Below are 25,440 nucleotides of genomic sequence, written 5' to 3'. Positions count from 1 at the left end.
TACACAGCATTTGCACAAGCCAGGGGTCAAGGCACTGTACTGAGACTCATGAGTGTCCGTCACTCTGTAAGGAGGCAATACACAGGATACTGTCCAAGGATCTGCTGTGAGTCCTCCACCTTACACCTTCATATGCCCCTCTTAAAAAAAACCACAAGAGGTACACTGCAGGGCTCTGCGTTACAGCATGCCCCAGAATGTGTGTGGGACGTGAGGGACAGCTGCCAATCGTTATTTGAAAATGGGTGTTTATTCTCTAGAGTCCTGCATTTGCTGCTTAGCAGATGCTGCTATCCATCTGCTAAGCTGGACACTGACAACTTCCAGCATCTTCTTCCCTTTCCCTGTTGCTGGGCTGCAGAAAATGCAGTGTTGTCCTCACTTCCCCAACAGCTGCCAGCTGCGTCTATGTTTTGCTCACAACATGAGTTGCAGGAGAAGGATCTTTATTTGGTAAGTGCTGAGGCCCAGCCACCAGTGAGCCACAGCCTCCTTCAGCCTGGGACTCCCTGCTGATCTGAGCCCCTTCCAAAAACTTTTTGGTTGATGCTTTTAACCTGCTCTAGTACCACACAGCTTTTCAGAGCATGTTGCTTTATTGACCAAGGCATGGGGTCCTTGCAAAGGGGATGCTGGGCAGTTTTTGTCACTCCTCTCCACGTGCCTGACAGTCTGCTCTCTCGTGGGTACAGAGCCCTTGGTACTCTTCTTCCGAAGCATGTGCTGTATAACAAACTTTTGCCTTGATGCTCTTTAGCATTCAAAAATTTGATTATGGTGTGTCTGCATCTTTACAGCGTGCTTGCACAACGTGAAGTACAAACTTCACCTAACAAACCAGCACCAGGCTCATGCAGTGCAAGCTACTGTGTCATCTGCAAAATATCAAGCAAAAGTGTTTGAAATGACAGGAAATCTGTACTATTTTGGAGTGAATCTTTCTGAACTTGTAAAAAACCCTGTTGTTGTGCAAAGGCAGGACATCGTTAGCCATTTAACAGCCATCAGATCCTCAGCCTAGGTCTCAAATATTAGACTTTAATTGGCTAATACCACAATCTGCCTCTAAAGGAAAAGTTTTGCTAATTTCAAATACTTAAAAAAGATGGCAAGTTCCCCCTTTTGTACTTGAAGGACTTTGCTAATGTGTTAAACATTTTAAAAACTTAAAGCTTAGGACTTCAACAGAAAAGAGCATCAGTAATTTTCTACCTAATTTAAAACCACAGATGTGGAACCGGTCCACCCCAGTAGTTTTTGGGTGTGCTCATATTCTTCAGCCACAGTAAGACACTGGTGTTGCCCTCCCAAGTCTGAATTATGGCAGATGCCAACAGGATGCGATTTTTCAGACAAAACCAATGCATGTAACACTCCTTTCTTGAGTTACATGCATACACCCTAGTGCTGCTCTTCCTTCTGTATAATACTGTCACACATAAGCCAGGCATAGTACTTTACTGAGTCACATATTGGTAATTCACTCAGCACAGACATCCTGATTATTTCATATTGAGCATAATAAAAGAAAACTAAGCAAAACCAACTGAAGCCCCAGAGCCTTTATGCACAAGACTGAGCTGCCTCTGAGATCATGCTGTCACAGAGAGGTCTCCAGTTGCATGGCATCAGTTCACGTTTATGATATGCTATGGTATAATTTAGCAAAGAATAACTTTAAGAATCAGCTGGGACTACTTTTCAGCTCAACAAACCATGTCTCACATGAATATATTTCTGCTCAAGCACTCATAGATGCACAACGACTGTGCAGCTGGCCCCACTTCTGCAGATTAGAAGCAGCTATCCCAAATGAAAGAGGAAACATTACAGAAATCCCAACCTCTCCCACCAAACCTCCCCACCGACCGAACTCGGATGGCTTCACCACTGTAACTGGGGGAGGAGACCTGTGGCTGAGAAATGCATTCATCCTGCAGTCACCTCCCAGGAGATAAGAAAGCTAGTAAAAAGTGAGACATGTGGATGTACCTATCACCTTCTCCAAAGTGATTAGTCTTACTGTACTTGTTTTCAGGAAAAATAATGCAAAAGTGTCTTGTTGGCCTGGTCACAGCTGCCATGCCCCCACCAGCTCTTTCAGCTGACCTTAAAATGTGTCACCTGGGAAAAGGATGGATGCACATACTTTGAAGTTCAACTGCGCTTAATTAGCAAACCTTCTTGTACAAGTTCAGAGAGTTGTAAGAAATGGATAAAAAAATCTCAAGTACAATACTTCCATCAGCATGCATTCTCACCTAGTAAAAACAGTATCTTTAATCTTCCTTTTTATATTAATCTAGATTATACTTTATTTATAACATTGTATTATCCTTTAATTTCACCAGGAAATGCAGCTACTGAATGTTTTATTAATGACTTGTTTTTTCAGTAGCTGATATATTTTTTCAAGGCAAGTTGTGCAAGGCCTAACAACATGAAAACAATTAAAGCAAAAGAGGAATGTTGAGTGTATTAGGGTCTTAGGTAACTATCAGTATTAAAAAGTTTAACAAACACAAATGACATTGTTGTACATTCAATAACATTACGAAATTCACATGCTATTAAAGTGATAACAAACAAATATATACGGTCATACATACTGATGCATGTTAGCTTTTCAATTCCTATCAATTATGTTCAACAAAAAAATCAAGATAGCTGAAGAGCCTGACCCTAATTTTGCAGGCTGATCCATGCACACAGCTTTTAACTTAGGACACAGGAGCTCTGCGTGGATGCAAGATCTGTGCTGGTGGATCACTTTACAGGAGGGGTCCTTTGTTAGGAAAATATGGACTAATTATGCTGACAAGTGGAAACTGGTTGCTTATGAGGTTAAATTATCTGGGAAGCAACTAGATTATACTTGCTCCCAGACCAGAAGAGTGTTTCCCCAGAGCAAAATCATTAAGTTGTGGAATAGCTTCCTTCAAGCATTTACAACTTGTATAATTGCAGATTATTCCCTTAGGCCCTATAAAAACATCTTCTAGCTGCACAGTTTAGAAATTCATGAGTAAATATAATGGTATTTAAAAAATTTGCATCTACTCTAATCCTCTTTTAGTCTATCATTTTGTTTTGCTAACACTTTTACTAGAGAATGAAATAGCAGAAATCTTGAGTAATTTTGGTTGTCATTAAAATACTGTATATAAACAGGAAAAGTCAGAATAAGGCAATCTCAACACAAGCTTGAGGAATGTACATTTTCATGCCCAGTGGAACTAACATTTCAATTTCTTCCCAGAAGTAGTGGAATGTTTTTTGCATATAAATCCCCAAATACTTTTTGAATTTTACAGATAAAAAGCATTATTTCGTACATCAGTTTTAAAAGCATTGGCTTGGTATTTCCTTCCATTTTGTCTGTGGCAGGACTATGAATCTGGAAGGAAGCAGTTCAAAGAAACTCACAACATATAGAAGACACCTATTTCCATAAAACCAAATTAAATAGTATTTTGTTTCAAATGCCATCTAGAAACACTGGATAGATGTATATGAAATATATGCATTATGGTAGGTAGTTAATTCATCCCCATGTTTTTACCTGCCGGTATTACTGCAAATAACACTGTTTCCATGACATGCCTTATGGAACAGTTTACTATTTTCATAAGCAGTCACATGCATTGAAGGTAGGATCACCAGCCAGTGCATTTGGCACCCCAAAGCAGAACCAGAGAGGCCAAGCTTACGAATCTCTTGCTGAATGACAAGTTAGCTGGTGTATGAAATGACAGATCTCAGCTGAAACAAGGAAGCACACATTGACCTAAGACATTTCTTCTGGAGCTGCTTCTGCTTCCTGAGTGGGTTTCTCTTCGGGTTTGCCGTCATGGATGGGAGACGGGTTACAGCTGGGCTTGTTGCTTTCGTGCGCACTGTGACCGCTGGCGCTGCCGAGGCGAGTTGATGCCACCACAGCTTTTACTGCAGCCTGAGAAAGAGAGGATCAAGCAAACATTCCTTAAAGGACACAGTCTGTCAGCACTGCACCCGTAGCATCGTCCCGTTAGGGAACGTAACCACATTTAGTCTTCATGGTAATGTCACATTCGGATACCCTCCTGGGCCTGGGCAGATTTAGAAGGCCACTTGAAATACTGGACTGAGGTTTAAAATCGCTGCTTTCACAAGGTTACAAGTTGGCCAACATGAATCAAATTTTTTTTCAGCTGCACATGCTGCATTTTTTTTTAGAAACTACTTCAGATTTCCTGTGCTGAAGTTAAATGGCAAAAATAAAGTTATCTTCCGTCATAATAATAACAGTATTGCCACTGATTATTCCACAAAAAGTTCACAAAGGGAAACAATATTTATCACTATTGCACTATTGCATATGCCAAGCACAATGTTGCAGAGCCTACAGGCAACTTGCTATGTATAGATATAAATACATATTGGGGATAGGCTCTCATATCACATAAAATGTCACAAAATGAAGACATGCATTAAGAGAGTTACATTAGCCCTTGCCATGAAGACTTTTATTGCCTGAAAAAACAAACATACAGAGGTGAGGAAAAGAAATACTAATCTCTGTGTACAACAACTTTAGCTATTTTTGAGTTGGCTAGCTTTCTGCTTAGGCATCACAGAAGAAGCAGGTCTGCAGGAAGGGATGAGGAGTATAGTAAGTTTTGTGGATGGTTTGGAGAGGTAATTGTGCAAAAAAAAAAGGAAAATAAAAGAAAAATAAGATGCTAATGAAAAAACAGACTATATAAACATTGGCAAGAAAGAAGACTCAGCTAATACAGAACATGAAGTCAAAGTGCAAGGCATGAGCCAATGAAAGCAGCAATAATTTTGGAAGTGAGTCTAGGCCTCTTAAAGGAAAAATCACAGACATCCACACGAGTGTTGAGAGGACTTTGGACAATAGATTACAAACAGAACAGGCCACTCAATGATATTACAATGTATAAAGATACTTCTAATGTAATTTACTCTCATTAGTCATGTGGTTGTTTATTAAACAAATTCAACACAATCTATGAAAAAAACCAAATCATGACTGACAGCTTAAGAGTTATTCTATAAAAATAGGTCTTTAAGTAAAGAAAACCTGCTGCTGGACTTGTCTGTTGGAAAAGAGAGGATAATTTTATATTATTCTTACTAACAAAATAACAATTAAAGCATGTATTCACTACCTGGTTTTCTGCTTTGCTCTTATTTTTTGGACAGGAATTAATTGTCTAAAAATTCATGGTTCATTTTATGCATATATATGTGTAAAACTATTAACTCTACAATAACTGCTAACTCCAGTTAATTCTCTTAGTAATTGGAGATTTGGTCATTTAATCTTCAGTAGAAAAGTAATGAAGAAATAAACTTATAAAAAGCAACAGCTTTTAAATATAGAAGTATAAGTTGGTTGACTATAGGGATCTAAATAAACTGGGCTTCAAAAAAATCTTATTGGTGATCAAAAGTGTAAAAATACGAAGAGCAGGAAAATCAAAACATGCAAAAAGGGCACACATTTCTTTGTCACCTCCTGGGCAGGGAATGTAAGAGCTCATTCAGAAATAATGAAATTCATGACTCTGCTCATGCTCTGAAATCATTGTGATATAACAACATTGCACGGCATCTTCAGTGAATACGCAGGTATCTTGCTGTAAGGGTACAGAAATCCTTCTGAAGAGAACAAAGTTAATAGACACATTTAGTCAGTTCTGCATGGGCAAAGCGTCACTGTGAATTGTATCTACAGTGTCTGAGACCTTTGTAAATGACAAAACTTTTTTCTTTGTCCTGTAGAGATTCTCTGTCACAGTTTCCTACTAATACTGAAAAAACCCGAGCAAAAACAAAGTTAAGGGTCATTGTTTGTGAATTTGGTTTTGCATGGGGGCTGTAAAGCTCTCAGAGAAGATGCTTTTTATTCTTATTCCCCAGGGCTACAAGGGCAGCTTCGCTGGAGCTGTTGGTAATTTCTGTGCTGAAGCATCCCTGGTAGTCTCTCCTAAGCAGACACAAATATTGATCAACTGAAGGGATTAGGCGAGAAGAAAGTTTTCCGAAGTTATGTCAGTTAGATGCCCAGCTGCCTGCTTCTTCCCATGATAGGTACGTAGATTAGATGGTAAAGGAGCATACTGGTGACACAAAACCTAATGGTATTTTCAGCACAGGCCCTACCTGCACTCCTGCCTTGCAGTGCTTAATTTCCAGATAAAGAATGCTGTTGTATATTTGCTCTCAGAGGTACTTGGAAATGCATGTGTGGGGCCTGTTAATTTCAACCCACACATTTTATGGACCTACATGTCTGAAATGCTGACTCTAGATCATACAGAAGGATGGCTTAAGCTCCTGCTTTGTATTGATAGGTGCAGAAACTGAGGGTGGCTTACAAATCAAACTATGCTATAGCAGATAAAATATCTTCCAGATTCATGGATGCTCATGAAGAAACTACTCTGAATTTTGTTCTTGCTGTTCACTACTCTAAGGATGTACCAGCAGTATAGGACAGACAGATAGACAGAAGCAAGGAAGGAAGAAAGGAAGGAAGGAAGGAAGGCAAGGAACTTGCAAAAGCTGTGTGTGTTCTCAGCAGTTCTGTCTGTGTAGATAGAGTTTCCAATAATGTCATCCGTTTTTTTTTTGTTTGGCTGTAGACATTGACTAAGCCAGCTTCAACTTTTGCATCTTCATCAATCATCTTAAATAAAAAGCTTCCATACCACTATGGAGTGTTGTCCTGAAAAGTGTGCAAGGTTTCTGTAAGGCTACTAATTTAATTGCATGCTTTCACAGCCAAAACAGAGACTCTGTCCAGAGACTTGCCTTAAGTTTACGCCGAGCATTGAATTCTTGAAGTTTCTTTTGTGCATTGTCCATATGTGCAAAGTTTGCTGCCTTCCCTGTGACCCATGGGTGCTGCAAAGCCTGTAGAGTGGTGAGGCGTTTCTTGGGGTCTAAAACAATCAACTTTTTGACCTGCACCACAAGGAAGAAACACAAGACTGTTAACCTTATTCTTCATTTACATTTACCGAGCTTTGCATTTTGGGGCTTTGGTCTTGGTTTGGGAAGCATCTTAGTGAAACACATTCTAAGAAACCAACAAGAATTTGCATTCAGGTCTTTACATGTATTTTGTTTCTGGAATTTCTTGGTCCTCCATAAATAACATCTGAATAAGACAGCCACTAAGAGGTAAGAGGGGAGAAAAAGAATCAGCCAGTTACCAACATTTCTAAGAGTATGTACAAACGCAGCTGGTCTGTATCCGCCATAGGCTATTGTATGTCTGAATTGTGATGTAAACCCTAAGAGATTCTCAAAGTACCCCCAGCCAGGCAGTTCTCTTAGCAGTATCCCCACTTGTGGATTTGGACAAGGTTTAAACTGTATTAGAAAGTTTAAATTCTAGTCTGTGCAACTCGTGCAGTCACTGCAAGGTACATCACAAATGAAGTGTGTCTTTCAGTCACTGCAAAACCTCATGTACACATCAACTAAAAAGTACTGTACAAGTATTTCTCTCTTAGCTCACTATGAAAATAACTCTGTTTATGCCATTCTTTCTGTTATTGAGACCAGGGAAGCTGCAGCTCTCCAAACACAACAGTAGGACATTTTTGGGAACAAGACACTGCAGACATACCCCTGGGAGTGGAGGTGGTAGAAACTGCTGGTTAAAAAGTGTGTCCAGTCAAGCTGCATTTCATGGGTTTTGCTGTATGTCTGGACAAGTGGTGTTTTAAAAAAACAGAAGGGTGGGGATGAAGTAAAGAAGTACATGGATGGTACTCAGCCTCGTACTTGCACAACTCTCCTGACTGCACACTCTCTTGGAGCAGAGTGCAAGTGATGGTACACAGCTCCACCACTGCTATGTGCCCAAGTGTGAGGGGAGGACTTGCTTTATGGCTCTCTGAAATTTCCATACAAAGAACTATTAAAGAAAGATGGTGCACTGAAGTGGGTGCAGGAGAACAGGCATTGTGATGAATACCTGCTGTGCATCCACAGAAGAGGTCAAGTTAAGCAAATCACTTCAAGTCAACACCCCAGAACTGCCCACTGCATGGGTTTTGAGAGCCATGGGCTTCATCCTTATCTACAACTTGCTGTACAGTATTCAAACCTGAAACTCTGAGCTTTACTGTAGCAAAATGGTAGGGACCAGTTTGGATCAAAGCTCTCTGTATACAATAAACAAGCAGCTTTGCTGCAGGCTGCTGTTTATTTGGGTTTTGACAACACAAGGCAGTAAATAATATTTTTTTGACCTTAGAAAAACTTCACATCTAATACAACAACAACAAAGTACTTTGAACTTCTATGTCCTTCCATTTGAGGCATCCTGAAGTACTTTACAAACACTAATTATGTAGTATTTTATGGCACGGTTTGTATAAGTAATATGAAACTGAGCATTTGAGTCTTCCGTGCTAATTATATAACTGAATTATTCAAGTTATTGTTGACTAAAAATCAAACTCAAGCATACCTATCTTTGCAGATCAGTATCTCCGGGATCCAATTTACTTTCTCCAGTAATAAAAGAACATAGTGCAGATAGCACAGCAGCCCTTGCATTTTGCTAATGTACCATATTTATTAATGGTGAGTCTTTCCTCATCTACTGAGAAAAAACTTAAATGGACAGAAAAGGCTGTCAGCAAAAGCAGGGCGGGGTGGGTGTGGGCTTCACTCCTTTTTATAGTCTTCCTCCAAAGTTCAGACTTGGAAACTGCACAAAATACAGGGCTTGTTTCTACATTCCCCTGAAGGTGGTTGCCCGGCAAAGAGGAGCAATGAAATACCTCAGAGCTAGCATGAAGGGCAGGCATGCCTGAACACTGTGACAGCTGCCAACAGTCTGTGGCTTAGCTCACAGACGCACCTGAACATCCATGGTTTTGAGTGCAAAATTACAGCACTGGACTAACAGGGGATATTTAAAAGCACCATAATATACCAGAGATAAGAAGAAGAAAAGGAAGGAGCCATATGAACAATTAATTAACCAATTATTCTGCCCCCACCCCAAAATTGACTCTCTCTCAGTGGAAGTGATACTAGCCAAATATGTGTCAGCAAAGACACTCCAGTCTCATTGTTGCTTTAAAACTTACTAAATCCTTGGCATTCAGAGACACATCATCCCACCAGGGGGACACAAAGTCATATTCACAGTTCAGGATTCTCTTAAACATGTACTGATCTCCCCTTTCATCATAAAATGGTTCAAAGCCACAAAGTCTGCAAGGATAAAAAAGAAAGAAATTTATCAAAGATTAGTCTTGTGTTGTTAGAAACAGTTCCTGTTATTATCTTCCCCTACTTAGTGTCCGGTAGACCCCTTTGCGAAACCAGACCTGGATGTACTTATGAACTCCTAATTCTACAGAGCAGAGCAAAATGGGGTCATAAGCATTCATAAGCAGTGGGAAAGGCTGATCAAATTGTAAATTTTCCATTTTCGCATGTCTGTAATTGGAACTATTAATATAGGGACTTACCATAAGAGCAGTCATGCAACAATTGATATCTGTTTACCTTCTACATGCCAGTAAACATTTTCTAGCAGCTCTTTGCTCTGCTGGTCTCAGACTGAAGTCTCTTGGACTATTTAGTCATTCCTCAGTCTGAAACCTTTGGTCATCCCTGCTCTCTTCTGTGAGTCTTCTCCAGTTTATGTGTCTTTTTGAAGTGGGTGCGAACACCATTCAGTGTGAGCACACCACAGAGTTGCAAATTAGCGTAATGATGTTTTCTATTTTAATCTACATTTCTTTGCTAACAACTCCTGACCTTGGATTTGCTTTTTTTGATTGTTTACAAGCACAGAGTTAACATGTTCATAAAGCAATTATCAGAATCCCTGTAACTCTCTCCTGAGGGACAGGAATTAGCTGAGGAACCACATTTTACCTGTGAAATTAGAAGTTTTTATATGTCCAGTTAGGACTGGTTTTTGCTTATGTCCATCACTGTATGTTCTTTCATCCTACCATCCACAAAATATAAAAACCTTCAGCAGGTTTTAATAATCAGCCCTTATCTTTACTTAGGTAACCTACATATTATCAAGCAATTCTGTAATCTCACTAACTGACTGCATTTATGAACATATTGAATAATACAGATCCCAACACAGATCCACACTGCTGGCCTTTGGGAAAGCAAACTCATAGAATTGGTTACCATTTATATAAGAACCTTTTTTCTGCTTCATTGCACTCTAATCATGCCTGCACACATAATCAGATGTTTTAAAGTGAATTTCCTATTCAACCAGTAAGCATTCTGAGCTAAACAGCAAGTCTGCTACTCTGCCTCCAGAAAATGCAACAAGCAATAAGATGATGTCAGGAAAACAAGAGCAGACCATAAAGAACAAGAAATCAACTAAAACAAATCGAGAAAATTTAACCTTACATTTTAAATTGTTTTGTATTTTTAAACCCAATCAGTGTGCTTACTGTCCTGAAAAAGGAGAGAGATGTTCAAGGAAAAAATGTGTTTTGGGGAGTGGTGTGGAGCTGTGGGTGGAACAGCTGCATCACTTTGCACTGCTGAAGAGGAGAAAACCTCTACTGTAAGCACATTCTGGGCACATTACTAATTTCCAAGTCTGGCAGAGATGGATTAAAACATTCAACCTCCAAATACCATGTGCTTCAGTAGGTCGAGCTGGTCACAGTCCCTCTGCTGCTCCCCTCCCGTTTGCCTGCCTCTCCCACCACCATTTCTGAGCTTGCTTCAGGTTGGCCCCTATCCCCACAGAGCACCTTTGCTGAGCAGAGTTGTTGGGCCACTAACTGGTTCAGTCAAACCTGGCTTCGGGATACCAGCTAACTGATGACATACAGTGAGACCATGCTTAAGGCTTGCTGTGACTGCATTGGAAGCCTTCTAAGTGATTGTCTATTTACTCCTGAATTATTTTCATCTCAACTCACTACTATCACCTATTGTTGTCTTATTAACAATTCCTATGGATACGCTGCTACCTAAAAAACCTTCCATTTCAGCAGCCAGATTTTTCACTACATGCCAAGTTAGACGAATAAAACTAGAGGTGTGATTTCAAATTAGATAAATTAAATCAGGGTAAGACCCAGCATGGCTGCTCTTGATTTCATTTTGCTATGAAAACTCATTTTATCATGCTGATTCATTTTAAGCCAATTAAGTACCAAATAAAGTCAATGTAAACAGCTTCAAAATCAATTAAAACTGACCAGACAGTGTTTTGTGCCTTTTGAAGTAAGTTAGTGAAAAAACACCTTTGATTAAATCAATGCAATTTCGACTGCAGGCAAAGCCTCTGTATTTGCTGACCGCTATCTGCATCTCGAATGTGCAGTAGAACTTCTAATGTGCTGCAGGAATACAAAAGGACTGGTCCTCTTTGCTGTTAAAATTAGAACTATGGCTTCCCTAGAATTATGACAGTTATCATCAATAGGTCTTAATATAATTTGCCTCGAGAATAATTGTTCTGTCAAAATACCCGTCAAAGTTTTTCTCAATCACATGGTAAGTCCACTTTGTATTGGTGAGAAGATACAGTTTTATGCACGTCTTCTGTAGCATGGTAGTTAACTCTTACATCCACTCTATTTCGGAGGTACATACAGCAATGTATTTTTTGACTGTACAGAAGTGCATTCCCTCTACTAAACTATGGGACTGAGACATGCAACACTGTCGTTTAGGCTGCAGGATTAATGAATTAGTTACTGTGCAGGTACCTTTCCGGTCTCAGCTTCTAATCCATCAGAAATATTGATCTTTACAAGCTTTACACTCAATAGAAGAGTTTTAAATGTGGAATATTGTTGCAGCTAAATGGAAAAGATAGCCAAGTGGATTTGACTAGCACCCTTTTTGCCTAACTTGCTGCTGTGGGTCAAATTGGATTTCTAGAGGGGAGGAGAGGAACAGAAGGAGGAAGAAGAAGAGGAGTATCTGTACTGGCCGTGTCCCACCCACAGCACAAACTCACACGCTTGTGTTTACACCAGTGCAGAGGTTTAATGTGGCTTGGGAGCATCTCCTAAACAGCTGGGAGGTTTTCAAAGGCTGCATATAGCAAATGTCACTCCATATATTCAAACAGGAATTTCCTGTACGTTCTCGCTTGGAGCTTGCCTACACTTGAAAGCAAGTTCTGCTTAAGGAAGGCTCTCAATCTCAACTACAACAACTATCCCTCAATCGTTAAATAACTAGGCAAGCCCATGGCTTAATCTAGATACCTTTGTAAAGGGTCAACAAAAGGCACCTCTCCAATTTCAGGGACAGCCCTGCTGGCAAATTTTACATCTCTGCCATGTGTGACCCTCCCAGAACTGATGAGAAAAGATCACCTGGCAGGCAGTATGTGAGACGTGATCTTCTACAGACTGAACCAGGCCTTGAGACAAAGATTCACATTTTAAAAGGAGCAGGTAACAAAATGGCAAATAGGAATATTGTAGCCTATAATTTACAGGCACCCAAAAGGAGAGCCATGACTTATTTGAAGCTTATGTACAGAACAAAAGATGTTTTCTGATACTTCCATCAGAGTGTTTATAAATCCTTACAAGTACTTTTAGTATAAACCCTAGAAAATATAATTCTTTCTTTGCAAAAGACACAAAGAAAGTAATGGTATTATTACACACTGTACTTGCTGGACACAGTTAATGAGTCGTAGAAGGGGAAAGAAAATGGCCTGGATGTATAAATTCCTCCATATCTTTAATGTGTATGTGTAAAATCCCATTTTCTTCCCATAAAAGGCATCCTGCAAGTATCATATACAACTACACAAGCCAGCTGAGCATTGGTGTGGCCAAGGGAATAAATGAAGTTAGTTATTCTTCCATAAAAAGAAGTGTCAATACATCAGATACAGTTTTCCCTTCTCAATAATATTCCTTTGAAAGATTCCATCGATAAAATAAAATAATTACAATGCTTACCAATTGATTTAGGACTAGCCATATTAAGATGCAGGTGCAAGTGCCTACCTTTAGACACAAATGTTTTGAAATTTTGGTCTGCAGTTGCAACTTAACTGTTTAAAATATGTATGGCCAGCATCACTCACAGCCCTCTGTCAACAGTGTCTGGTTATCTTGTAAGAAGTGGAACACTTCAACATTAATCATTTAACCCATCAGACTGATTTGCAGACAGAGGGCCGAGGGCTGTTCCCTGCCTCCTGGCTGAGATGTTGTGAGACAGCAACACTGATGCTGCAGCTGAAGCTGTAGCAATGTCTGTGGCTGACACAGATGGGGCAGCTGCATTTGGGAGTATTCACAGGCACTGTGGAACTACTGCAAGCACCTTAACTTCTCCTTGCCCCATCTGTAGTTGAGAAACTACTTAGGTTCATAGTATATCTCACAGTTTATGCAAATGAGAAAAAAACATACGATGCTTTCTGACACTTGTATGCTTGTATTTTTGCTTTCACCAGCTTTGCTGCTATTCATTCACTTTAATAGCACGATTCTGTGCAGACCTTGCTGCTGTTCAGGAAGAAGTGTTATATTTACCAAATATATAGACTGAGTGTTTTGCCATGGTCCTCTAGGATTTGACTGACTTAAATAAGATTAGGAATATCATAATTAAAGTTCAGGATCTTGTGTTTTCCAACAGCACAGCTCATAATGTCATAAAAACCTGCAGGTGCTCACAAATGAACCACTCCGGGGCACTGTCTGCACTTACAGGATGTAGGTGATAATCCCCAGAGACCACATGTCCACCTCAGGGCCGTAGGCACATCCCCGCAGTATCTCTGGTGCTGCAGATGATAAAACACTTGTCAATAAGATGAAAGTTGAATGTAGAAATAACGGTCACAAAGTCAATTTAAGCTCCATGCACACTCGTAGGTGTCTTAAAAAGTTAGGGCCTGTTCCTTTAAGTGCTTAATTAGGCAAATGATTCCCTTCACTGAGTATATAGTAACATAAATCATGTCCAAGCACAGCTAGAATAAAATGAAAAGTGGACTTTGGTTTCAAATTGCTTTTTAGATTTGTGAAAGGAACCACAGAAAGCTACAGCAGCACTGGGGCTGCAGTGTGACAAATGAGGTGCTACTTTTGCTTCAGTATTTTACTTATTTACTTGGTACTTTATTTGGGCTTTATTTTTGGTGTTCTGTTTTAATTGTAAGGAAAGACAAGACCATTTCAGGCAATTGCTTTTGCTGCAGTGCAGAGCAGGTGGAAAGGCCAGGTAGTCTTGGGGGACTCTGGCTCTGCAATGGTGAAGAGCTAATCTCTGCTCAAGCAGCTTGACAGACACACCTCAAGGAAAGCTGAGCAGACTGCCACATCCCCCAGACAGTGTCTGTTGCTGCTGTGTGTAACTAAAAATGTGCATGGCTCCACACTCAAACCGTGATGTGCCTACCTCAAGTACACTTGTCCCCTGTGCCCCCCAGGCCCTGTAGCTCCGCGCATCCTCAAGGTTTGCCTCTGACTGGGCAAACCTCCCTGGGCAAAGCTCCTGAGGTGGCAGGATGAAAATGCCACGTCTCCAGAGAAGGAAATGGAAGTGCCTGATACTGGGGGAGGCAAGACCCTTCCTTCCCTCACCTTTTGGCCACAGACAAAAGTACCCAAATAATCTGGAAAAAATAATTAAAAAGACACTGCTAAGCCACGCGTCCACATATCAGTAGCCCTTCTTCTCAGCAACCATTGTATCTGTATTAATATCCATCAGATATATGGCATGGCAGCAAAGCCCCTGAGCCCACTGGTTCTAAGATGCACATGGGATGGCTGCCACATTTCTAGGGCACAGTGGTCTTGCTGCACCTATGCCCATCAATGCTGCAGCACATACTTATGCATCTCTTTGCCCTCTTGAATTACACTTTCACAGTCATGAGCAGCAGGGCCAAGGAGGGCTGGGGCTTCCCAAAATGTATGATAGGTCCCTGCTGAGCTTGAAGCTTTGGTTGCTCATCCAGACTGACCGAGGCTGCTGGCATGCTCCTGCTTTGTTCCCAGCCTGTGCAAGGTCTCCATCGGGGCAGCTAGCTCTCCCAAGGAATGGGCAGCAACATGGCATGATTTTAATCAGAGTATGCACAACTCCCTAATGGCCTCCAGGCAGCTGTCTCAGACTTTTTCAAGTTACCTGAAGGATTTACTATGCATGGAACACATGAAGCATTTTCACAAAGCATTAATATAGCAGGCAAAGGACATTAATCACTAAGTTTGCTCCATACCACTTGTACAGCTGGCAGCTGGGAAAAAACTTGCCAGTCTAAGTGCAGACTTTCCCTGTCTTCTTATTCTTCTGCTAAACAGATGAACAGAGAAGGGCTGGTTTTGAGAAGGGACACTAGGTCCCAACTGATTTCAACTCAGGTCAATCCGTAGCTAACAGGACAGCCTACATGCAAAGCAGCCAATGGCCTCAGAGAAAGAGATGGAGACAGACCAAGAAAAGAGATGTTAACCACCGTTCTCCCTGCCATGTTTGTTAATGCCATGTGGGGGGTTCTGAAGTAAATAGGACGGTTTTTCTGTTTAATGGCCAATACGCTTCCTCTTCTAGAGAACAGGATGCTTCTTGGGACGTCTTCTTGCTCAGGATAAGGGCAGAAAACACTTTCTGCCCTTTCGCTTTTCTCCTCCTTCCACCTCAGTATTGTAAAATGGCTACAAAGCAGACCAAAGATTTGTATACACAGGTCTGCCTTGCTATCTGGACTGTGATTACACAGTTATACATCTTGTAAATATAATTTTTTAATATTTCCAGGAGTTTGCTTTTGGTGAATGGATTTGACTGATACATTGCTGTTAGTTTAGAAGTTGGCTGTAACAGACTGATCATGAATCACTGCTCTGCACTGGCTTATTTTTATGTGCTACTGTCAGACACCACTTATGCCCTTCTTGTTAAGTTCACTGAAAGCAGAATATATTAGCAAGTTGAGTTCTTTGTGACCATCTTCTTGCTTTCAGTCCTCTGCATCACTTTGCACATCCCAGGGACTGTAGATTGGTAGGTCTTGACGCCAAAGTATCCAGACTCCAGTATGTGTTTTTGTTGCTGTGTCCTTTCTAGAGAAGCTGCTGATCGCTGGGTGGGCAGGATGTGGGAGTCAGCAGCCTGTGACTATCAACTATTCATGGTTTAATTTGGCATTTCAACAGTATTCCTCCTGGGTTTCCTCCACTGCTGGAAAGTAATGCTTGAATATTTTCCAGGCACAAGGAATTCTGCATGGTCAGTTAACTCTGGTTGTAAAGCAAGGATTGCAGGTTCATGTCTGTAGGCACAAAGCTCCTTTCTTTTCCCAGTACAGACATTCAGCCTCAACCGTCCCCACCAAGTCATCCCTACTCTGAGAGCTCTTCTGTAGGAATCAGCCTTATCCTATTTTTATGCTATACAAAGAAAGGCATAAAAAGGGCTAAATACCAACTACAGTTTTATGGCATTTGTAGTGTACCTGTCACAAAAAAAGACAACCAGAACGTTAATAGCCATAATGTGAAGGACAGTTTTACAAAACTAAGCAGAGTGGAATTCAGTGCTACTCTAAAGCATACTTGGCACCTGTATGTGCTTCGCAGAGAATGCCGTACAAGGTGACAGACATGTCACCTGAATTGCATTATCAGCTGTGCTACAAGGTAACAGAGTAATCTTTTGGTCTTTTCCAATGTCCTCTTTCCTTTGCTTCTACAGTTACAAAAGCAAATGCCAGATCTTTAGTTTCCACATGGCTTGGCTCAGCTCTGTCCAAAACTACCTGAGATGCTTACCACCCAGCACACTGCTAGCAACTTGCAGTCTCTTGTAGGAGCCCATTCAGGATCTAGAGTTCAGCAAGAATGGTGGAAATAGATTCCTCCACAAGATCACATTGGTTTCTGGAGGTAAGCATCTACCATGGGAAGCCCAGCAGGCTTGCCCAGGTGTAAACAAGATCACCAGCCTCCCTGGCCATAAGCTGGTTTGCTGACATGGAAGTGCCTTGCAACGAAGGGCTGCAATCCTCTTTTGCCATAAGGGCTCCTTCTTTTCCATGTTCTGGCATGGGAGGATTCATTTCTGGGTCATTTACTGGTTCCGGGACTCCAGGTGAGCTTCTGCACGTCTCCAGGACCTAACTGTCCCTGCTCTGACACCGAAGCTGTGCACGAGGGTGCTCTTCTGGGAACCTGGCAGCAAGCACGGGATGCCCTGCTGAAAGCTGCCAGGCAGTCAGCGAGGCTCCGTCCAGCTGCTGGCTGCTCGGCCTCGCACAGCTCGGCACCACCACGGGAAACCCAGCCAAAACCCACGAGCATCCTGCCCTGTTCTGCAGACCACCCACCCACAGGCAGGCCGGAGGGTCTCCACAGCAACAGACCATCCTGCAGGCCCCTGCCGTCCCCTCTGACCTGGGGATGCTGCTGCTCAAGAAAAGTCTGCGGTGCGCAGGGGACGGCCAGGCTGAGCACGTCCCCACCGGCAGCAGGACCAGCTCCTGCTGCAGCCCCGCAGGCAGAGCACAATGCTCTGTCCCCACGAGGGAATGGCCGCTGGGGCTTAGCAGCATCTTTTTAATTATTTTTTTCCAAGATCAGTTTTATGCTTGCTTTCTCCCTGCTGTGGCAGGTTATGTGCTTGAACTCTGCTTTTAGATTTTGCATTTTGAGGGGGGGTGAGTTTTAGTTATATCCTCTTTGGATTACTGGTATCTGACATATAGCACAGCTATGGCATCGTTTGCCAGACGTTATGCATATGGCAATTGTAGTGTCCACTCTCTGCCCCACTTATTTTCTCCCCAGAGCAGTGGAGAAAAAACCCCACATTCCTAATTATTCATGGACTGTTACCAGTACTATGTTTTTTCACTTGCTTATTGAAACCTCACTCTCCCATATGACACTGAGTAAACATATTTTTACCTAACTGTGATCCTACAGAAATTTATTTTAATTTGAAGTATCAGTGTTGGTTTTCTTGCATTCAGATTAGATGTCTTATATTATTAAAAGCTACAAGACTAAGAAGCATGAACTAGCTGTGATTTTGGAAAAAACAGAAACATGTAAGAACAGAGCAACTGAGACAAAACACAGTTTCTAAACGTTGTGCACATCTTCCATAGTTAAACAAGTAGAAAGTGTCCTTAAAGGCCATCAACTGAAAAATAAAACCCCAACATCATTAAGTATATAATTTCCTAAGTTCTAAATTACTAAAGGAATTAAAATTACCATCCTTGTGTAATACAGTGCTAAGCTAATGAGTTAGATGTTTGCTTTGAAGTCATCCATAAACTCATGCTTGTTGATGTATTGTGAATGCACAGGCAAATTAGTCGTTTTGGTAAGCAGCAGTTCATGCTGACTCTCACTCTCTTGGTAAAACTGAAGCAAACCTATGATTTCATTCTTATTTTGTGTAGGAGAAAAAAGGATTAGTTGAAACTGCCAAAGCCTTTTTAATGCTGAAAGAGATGACTAGATCTACACCAGTCACCCCAGTTGACAAGATCTGCCACAAAGCGCTCTTTGATGTTGCACTCATAGTTATGTTATTTGGGTACCATTCCGGCATGGACCAGAATGGTCTGAGTGAAGCCTGCATTTAAAACCATATATTTGCTGAAACATTTTGGGTTTAGGGGATTAATTTATGACCCTACTCTTAAGGAATAATTTGATTTCCTCTACATTAAAAAAAATTAAGATAAATTCAGTGTAAGCAATATTCAAAGATTCATAATTGTTATGACCTCTATAAATTTTTAGTGTTTTCCATTATGCCTTTTGTAGTCCAAATTTCTGCTGATGCCTCTCCAGTATTATTTTAGTAATTTCAGCATTTTTATGATGGTTGAACTTATTTCCATGCAAGTAATGAACTTGCTCAATGACATATGTTTTGATTATTAAGCTTCAGTGCTAAAGAATATGAGTTTAGAAAAATTTAACCCAGTGGTGGTTCTGAATTTTAGTTTTTTATTTCTGCTTTTTAGAGGTTTTCTGAATTTTTACTTCAGGAAGAAGCATTTCACCTTGGAAAGAGAAAATGTAACAACCTCACATTAAGTGCAGCATACTGTAAATAAAAAAACAGCATACCACAGTATCCTGGAGTTCCACAAACTGTCTTCATGGTCACCTGATCTTCCACAATCTTGGAAAGTCCAAAGTCAGCTGTTAAGATTGTTTAGGAATATAAGTGTTCTTACTTCCTTGTAAAATCACTTTGTTTTCACATTGTATATATAATTAAATGAACACTTATACATTAAATGAACAGTACTGTCCTTTCCAGAGATGAGGATCAATTTAAAGAATGCAGCCAGACTGCAATCCAAACACAAAATTTGTCCATACAAATGAGTATTCCTGGCTCTTGCTTGACAGAAACGTAGCTCGTATTTTATCCTGAAGATTGCACAAAGCCAATACAATGGGATGCCTAAGGGCATACAAGCAGTGATCCAAAAATGCATTTTAGGTATATATTCAGCTTCCACTCTGTAAGTAATCCAATAAAATTAACAGAACAATTCTGGGTTAAAAAATTGTGCATCAGTGATTTCTTGGATAAGGGTCAGAGTACGTAATCCCTGCAAGGAAAAATCCCAGCAGTATTTTGATAGAGGGCTTCTAGGGGCATGGAGGTTGCGCCAGAAGAAGTACTGATCATCCTTTTTGCAGTGTTTCCACCCTGAATTACTACTCAGACAGCAAAAGCCTTCATGACGTTACACGTCGTACTTGCATGACTCATTTTATAAAAGACATAAAACCTGAAGTCTTCACAACTATTTTAGCTTTTGCTGAGAATAAACTGAGCTTCTTCAAATTTCAGTCTAGGTGATGACAGTCTGGCCTTAAAAAATGCAAAATAGAAATATTTTTGGTTTGTTACAGTGAATATAAAAGGGAATATTTTGACTCAAGATCAGGATAAAAATAGTTCATATATTATTCTAGAAATGCGCAGTTAGGTTTCACTTGTCCTTAAATGGCTATAATTTCTGTATTATTATTATTTCTCTAAACAGAAATATACTTTTATAAACACTGCCACTTATTGTAAATCAGATCTCAATGTAAAAAAGGCAATAATCTTAACCAGAAGATGAATAATCACAGCATTTAGAAAAATGCTTCAGATGACCCTGCACCACTCTGGCTGTCAAATCAAGGCCACTGGGTGCTGCATTAAACTATTATGGGGCAGCTGTTTAGAGCCTTTCCAGGAAAGACAGGAACTAGGACAAAACGTAAATTAAGATACAATCATCCTGAGATGCAAGACTTCCCTAGAAATTTATATTAAATTGCTTGAGACTAGTTCATGGAAATCTGGCTCCTGGAACCCATGATGAACACTGTCCTGATGACTGTGGCAACACTCACTCCTTACATGCTCCCACACTCCCACGCTCCCTGGTAAGGGAGCACAAGATGGTATCTCCAAACTGGTCACATACGGCTCAGGAGCATTGCACAGAGCTCCTCTTTGCTCAAGCAAAAACTGGGCATACCCAGCATTTTTGGAGGTCATGCCCTTTGCAAGCAGCTGCCATCCCCAACAGAACTGGCACAATACATCCCTGTTCAGGAAAGCCTGGTCTCCCCTTGTCCCTCCTCATCCCCCCATGGTGCTGACCGTGCTTCAGATAGCTTCCTTATGCTCTTTGAGAAGATCACTTCTTATCCCCCAAATCTGCTGTCAAAACAGAAGTCAGCCTTGCTCAGTTTGCTTTCTACCACTTATCTGCACATTTGTATTTTCATGCCAATGAATCTTTCCTCTTAAAATACTAGTTTAACAAAAAAAACAACAAACGGGCACAGGAGTGGTGCACGCAACTGTATGCTGATCTCATGATCCTTCTTGTTCCTCCTGAGCGCTTTATTCTCTGCCAAGTTCTGCACAATTTTGGCTATGAATTCTCTAAGCAAGCATCTACTTTTGTATTGGTTTTAAAAACACCATGCACAGCTGTGCTGCTGAAGAAGTAACATGCTGTTCATTTGAGTATAAGCATTAGCTTCGAATAAAGTGGTGGTGAGATGTATATACTCTAAACATCAGTTAGCACTTCTTACTCCTACAAAGGAACTAAGGAAGCATACATTTAATGCTGCTTACCGATTTTTAGAGGTGCATCCGGTGCTGGCGTTGCATAGAGTAGATTTTCTGGCTTCAAGTCACGATGCACAATCCCATTTGCGTGCAGGTACTAGAAAAACAGAGAAAGTCAAAACATTTAAATAAGAGTAAGATGCTATGGTCAAGCATGAGTTAACATCTTCCTAATAATCTATAGCAGCAGATTAATAATCTGCTATGTGTGTGACACAGAGCCACTTAACTAATTTTCAGCAGCTTTTTTTCTGCAAACCTGCTCAGCACAGGATCCTGGGATGCATATTGTAATCTGAAGAGGAAACTAAAATTTGGGAAGGCAAAGATAGCATCATGTCCATTTGAGAAGAAAAACATCTCAGAAACTATTATTGACTTTTTAAATAAAGCAGTAGTTTCTAGAAAGTAATCTAATAGATGTTGAGATACTGAAGTCTGGCTCAGAGGAAGGTAGTTTCTGCACATTATAACATTCTGAGAGATAAGAAAATGTTGATACAATTATTAAACTATTAAACAGACACCTTTGAGTAGAAAGGATACAGTATGTGTCCTGGGCCAACTACAAAATCCTTGGGGTCCCTGGAGCAGACTTCTCAAGGGTTTTAAAATCACCCAGTTGCACAGTCTCAAAAATCCATCTGTCTTGCCAAAACACATGCAGTACATGTGAACTCACTCACCACTGAATTCCTTTAAAGATGCTGTTCCTGCCTTGCACTAACAGAAAGAAGAATTTCTGGAATATATGGCTGCCTCTTACACTGCTATAAATGGACATAGGAAAAATATATAGTATACTGGTAGATAAAAAAAGATGAACTAGTGAAACTAGTTCTGTATTTCTTGTTGATAAAACATTCAGCAGAAACCTCTGAAGCCTTGGAAGAAAGATGCTTAAGGGTAGATTCACATTATCTTATTTAAAAGTCTCCTGATCTACATTTTAGTAGCATCTATTGCAGCTGTGTTTTCACTATTACAAAAAACAGTGTGTGTGCACTGTTATACAGCAAATGACAAATGATTGAATATTCATCTAGAAAGCACAGCTACAGTGTGCATTTGAGTTAGCGTCTGAGATGAATTCTTGACTGTGTATCTCATTGGAATTTTAGTTTGTATAAGTTGCCAGTGATTAAGTAACGTTAAGTAAGAATACATTACTCTTTCCTTGGGCATTGTTTTAGTGGCACTGAGTGCTTTTTAAGTGTGTGTTTCTTACAGTGCAATAAATGTTTTCTGCTGACTTTCTCTAAAACCCTAAATTCGCAGTATTTGTCATGACGTGGCTTGTGGAGATCAGCCAAAGACTTTCATCTACTTTACTTCACAGTGAAATCTAAATGCTTGTCCCAGCTGTGTTTTCTACAATGAGATAGCTAATCAGTTATCCAATGTAAAACCACGCAACAATATAAGGAAACTGATGGACTGCACGCTGCTACATCATTTAATGTGGTCACATCTTCATGGCTGCACACAATCATGTCCACCCTGGATAAAAATACATCTTTATCTGAAGACATTAACTGTAGCAAAGATGCTCCTACAGCATGGCACTGATGAGCTTGACATGCAGAGGTAATAACAGCACACAGGGACTGCACCAAAAGTGATCAAGTTGGAGTGGACAGAAAGAGATGTCTGAACTGATCTGTGTTCATGTGCTGCAAATCGGTTTAGCTGACTGTAAGAGTGAGAAAGATCAGACATTTCACAATCACTCGGTGGAAAGCAGACACTTCCGATTCATTTGTACAAAAAATCTTTGACCAGATTTGTGCAGAGAAATGTTCCAGCCAAGTCTGCAGTCTTTTAGCAGGTCCTTTTTTATACATGCCCATAATCTTAAAAATATTCTATGGTGTGAGGCTGAAAACATAGAAATTTTCTCCTCTTCCCAGAACTGCATTTTTGTGGGAGGGAATTTTGGGAATAACTTTGGAAGAAGCTGTTCAACTTTTCCTCCCTTTTAAGTTGGAAAGTGAGACTGGCTCGCAGGGCTCCTCCTCAGATATAGCTAACCAACGACATCTGCTAACCATGCTTGCGCCTCATGACTGACTGACTTTTTAACAGATTTGTATTGAACTTGCAGCGTGAATTCTTTTTTATTACAAACTCATAAGAACCCATGTAGGAAAATTTCCCTCCTTTACCCAGCCCGCCATTTGCAGAAAACTTGCAGAATGCGCATGCCCAACAAATGTGAATTGCCTCAATAACCTAGCCCATGTCTTTCAAAGACTGCCACTGCAATAGTCTGAGGTCTCTCTTGTGTCCCCTCCTCACAACACCTGCAGCTACTCCTACCCTCTCCCTTATCTCCCCAGCATCCTAGCCCAGAATTCCTGCCCACCCATAGTACCTCCTCTGACCTCTCCCTGCAGTCCACATAGAACCTGTCACAGTCACTACAATTCCTAATCTCAGTCCCTGCTGCCCTGTCCTCTCTCTCCCGCTGTTTCTCTTGCTTGACTTCATATTTGTGCGCAAGATGATGCCTGTGGTGCTTGGACCAGCCATGCATGCTGCTGGGGCTGCCTCAAGCTGCCAGGTCATGGGTTTAACAGACCTACTGTCGGCATCTCGTATCTTCAAGACCTAGCCTCCTGTCAAGTTTTGTTGACGTTGGCCAATGGGGCCAATAGTTTTGTTGTGAACTTACAGACAAAAGGGCAAAACGGACACTCCTCTCCACCCCCCCACCCCCCAGTGTTTTTACTGATGCAGAAGTCCCATTCTTCAGCCACACAGAAGTACCAGCTAGCCTTGTGGATCCCCAGCCCTCTGAGGGGAGAGACTCCTGGCTGGACTTCTGTAAAAGGTACCTGCTTCCAAACAGCCTTGTTACTAAAGGTCTCCAACACACGCAGTGACCTCCTGTTATCCAACCTGAGCCACCTGTCATTCACTGAGCATGTCTCCTGCTCCACAACCTGCTATGAATGGGACCTTCCAAGACTGTGTCCATTTTCAGCATTGCTCTCTTACTTGGTAAATACCCAGGGACTTGTTTGCAAATTTTCACCAGTCCCAACAGCTCTGCTCCCCATGTAGCATAATAGCTCCTGGTATTGAAGACTACCTGGTAATTACATTGTCTTGTATAAACGTGAACAGTATTCTGAGTTAAACTATCTTGATTTAGAAATGGATTTAGTTAAACTAGGATAATACACTTTGTATAACACTTATTTCAATTTACATACACTCTATTTTGATTGTACCTTACTTTATTTCTCACATATTGATTTTAATAAGTGTTATGTTCCTTTGCAGGCAGTGCCTCTGCAGCATAAGTTCAGTTTGGAGTACAGCTTTGGGCATTGCATGCTCTCATTGTAAAGTAGATAGCCTGTGCTGTACTATTTGTATGCTATGTCTCTTAATGACTAAATGATGTAATTAAATGAGAAGATATGGGGCCAGGTATTAAGCCAGAGCTGTGTACTGACTCACTTCACAATCTAGGCATTGCTGAATTACGTTCCCCACTTATAAGATACGGGTGAGACTTGAAAATCATTTGAATTATCTGGATGGATGAAGAGTTTTTAGATGTACAGTGCTGTACAACAGTTTAAAATAGCATGCACATAAAATGTGATCATGAGATGATACTCTTATAGTAGCTAAAATGCCCTGTTTTCACTTTCTTCTGATTTTCAATAGACAATACCAGCCACTAAAAGAAAATAAAAGCATGGTCATTCTCTGATTGGAGGTTTGCTAATTTGTGTTAGCAAAATAAGGTGGATACAGAAAATATTATTTACATCACAATCCTATATTTCCATGGCAACATTACATAGATATATTTAGCTTTAGTTATGTCCTGTAACTTCTATGTACTAAACTGTAAGATTTACTTGTAGAATGACAGTACTTCATCTGGCCTGATGAGATGTAGATGGAAGAGAGGCCTCCACAGGATCTCACAGCAAGACCCATGGAAGAAGACCTTGTGGAAAAAGTCTTCACCTTGCAGAGAAGTTTCATCCGAGTAGCTGCCAATGGCACGAGGAAGAGAAATTATGCTTTCTCATGTACATTCTCCTCTGATTTTACTTTTTTTTTGAACAGCAAAATATGCCTATGCCATTTAGCAAAAGAGAATGAACAAGAAAAAGTAAAATGGAAACACTAGAGATCCTGAGCAGTCTGTAATAAATCAGTGAACTTAAGTGCAAATAAATTTTCAATTGCTTTGGCCAATGAGATGTAACTAGGCCAGGCGAATGAATCCCCTGTGCTTCAGGCACACCCTGGGGTACTGCGGTATTAGTGTAG

At 40.7% G+C, this 25,440-nt stretch overlaps 1 protein-coding gene across 1 annotated transcript in view; it reads right to left on the bottom strand.

The window, feature by feature from the left end:
- Positions 1–2,118: 2,118 nt before the first annotated feature.
- CAMK4 (calcium/calmodulin dependent protein kinase IV) overlaps positions 2,119–25,440 on the bottom strand; it is a 178,565-nt gene continuing 155,243 nt past the window's right edge. The window contains exons 6-11 of the mRNA XM_075019447.1: positions 21,148–21,238; positions 19,116–19,190; positions 13,726–13,801; positions 9,123–9,249; positions 6,823–6,975; positions 2,119–3,952 (exon numbers count right to left, since the gene is read on the bottom strand). Of these exons, the coding sequence (XP_074875548.1) occupies positions 3,788–3,952; positions 6,823–6,975; positions 9,123–9,249; positions 13,726–13,801; positions 19,116–19,190; positions 21,148–21,238 (687 nt within the window). The 3' untranslated portion in view covers positions 2,119–3,787. The remainder of the gene's footprint in view (positions 3,953–6,822; positions 6,976–9,122; positions 9,250–13,725; positions 13,802–19,115; positions 19,191–21,147; positions 21,239–25,440) is intronic.

Source organism: Buteo buteo, chromosome Z (assembly GCF_964188355.1).
Source record: "Buteo buteo chromosome Z, bButBut1.hap1.1, whole genome shotgun sequence".
NCBI lineage: Eukaryota > Metazoa > Chordata > Aves > Accipitriformes > Accipitridae > Buteo > Buteo buteo.
The sequence above is the reverse complement of the archived record's forward strand: the minus strand, read 5'-3'. Positions and strand labels throughout refer to the sequence as shown.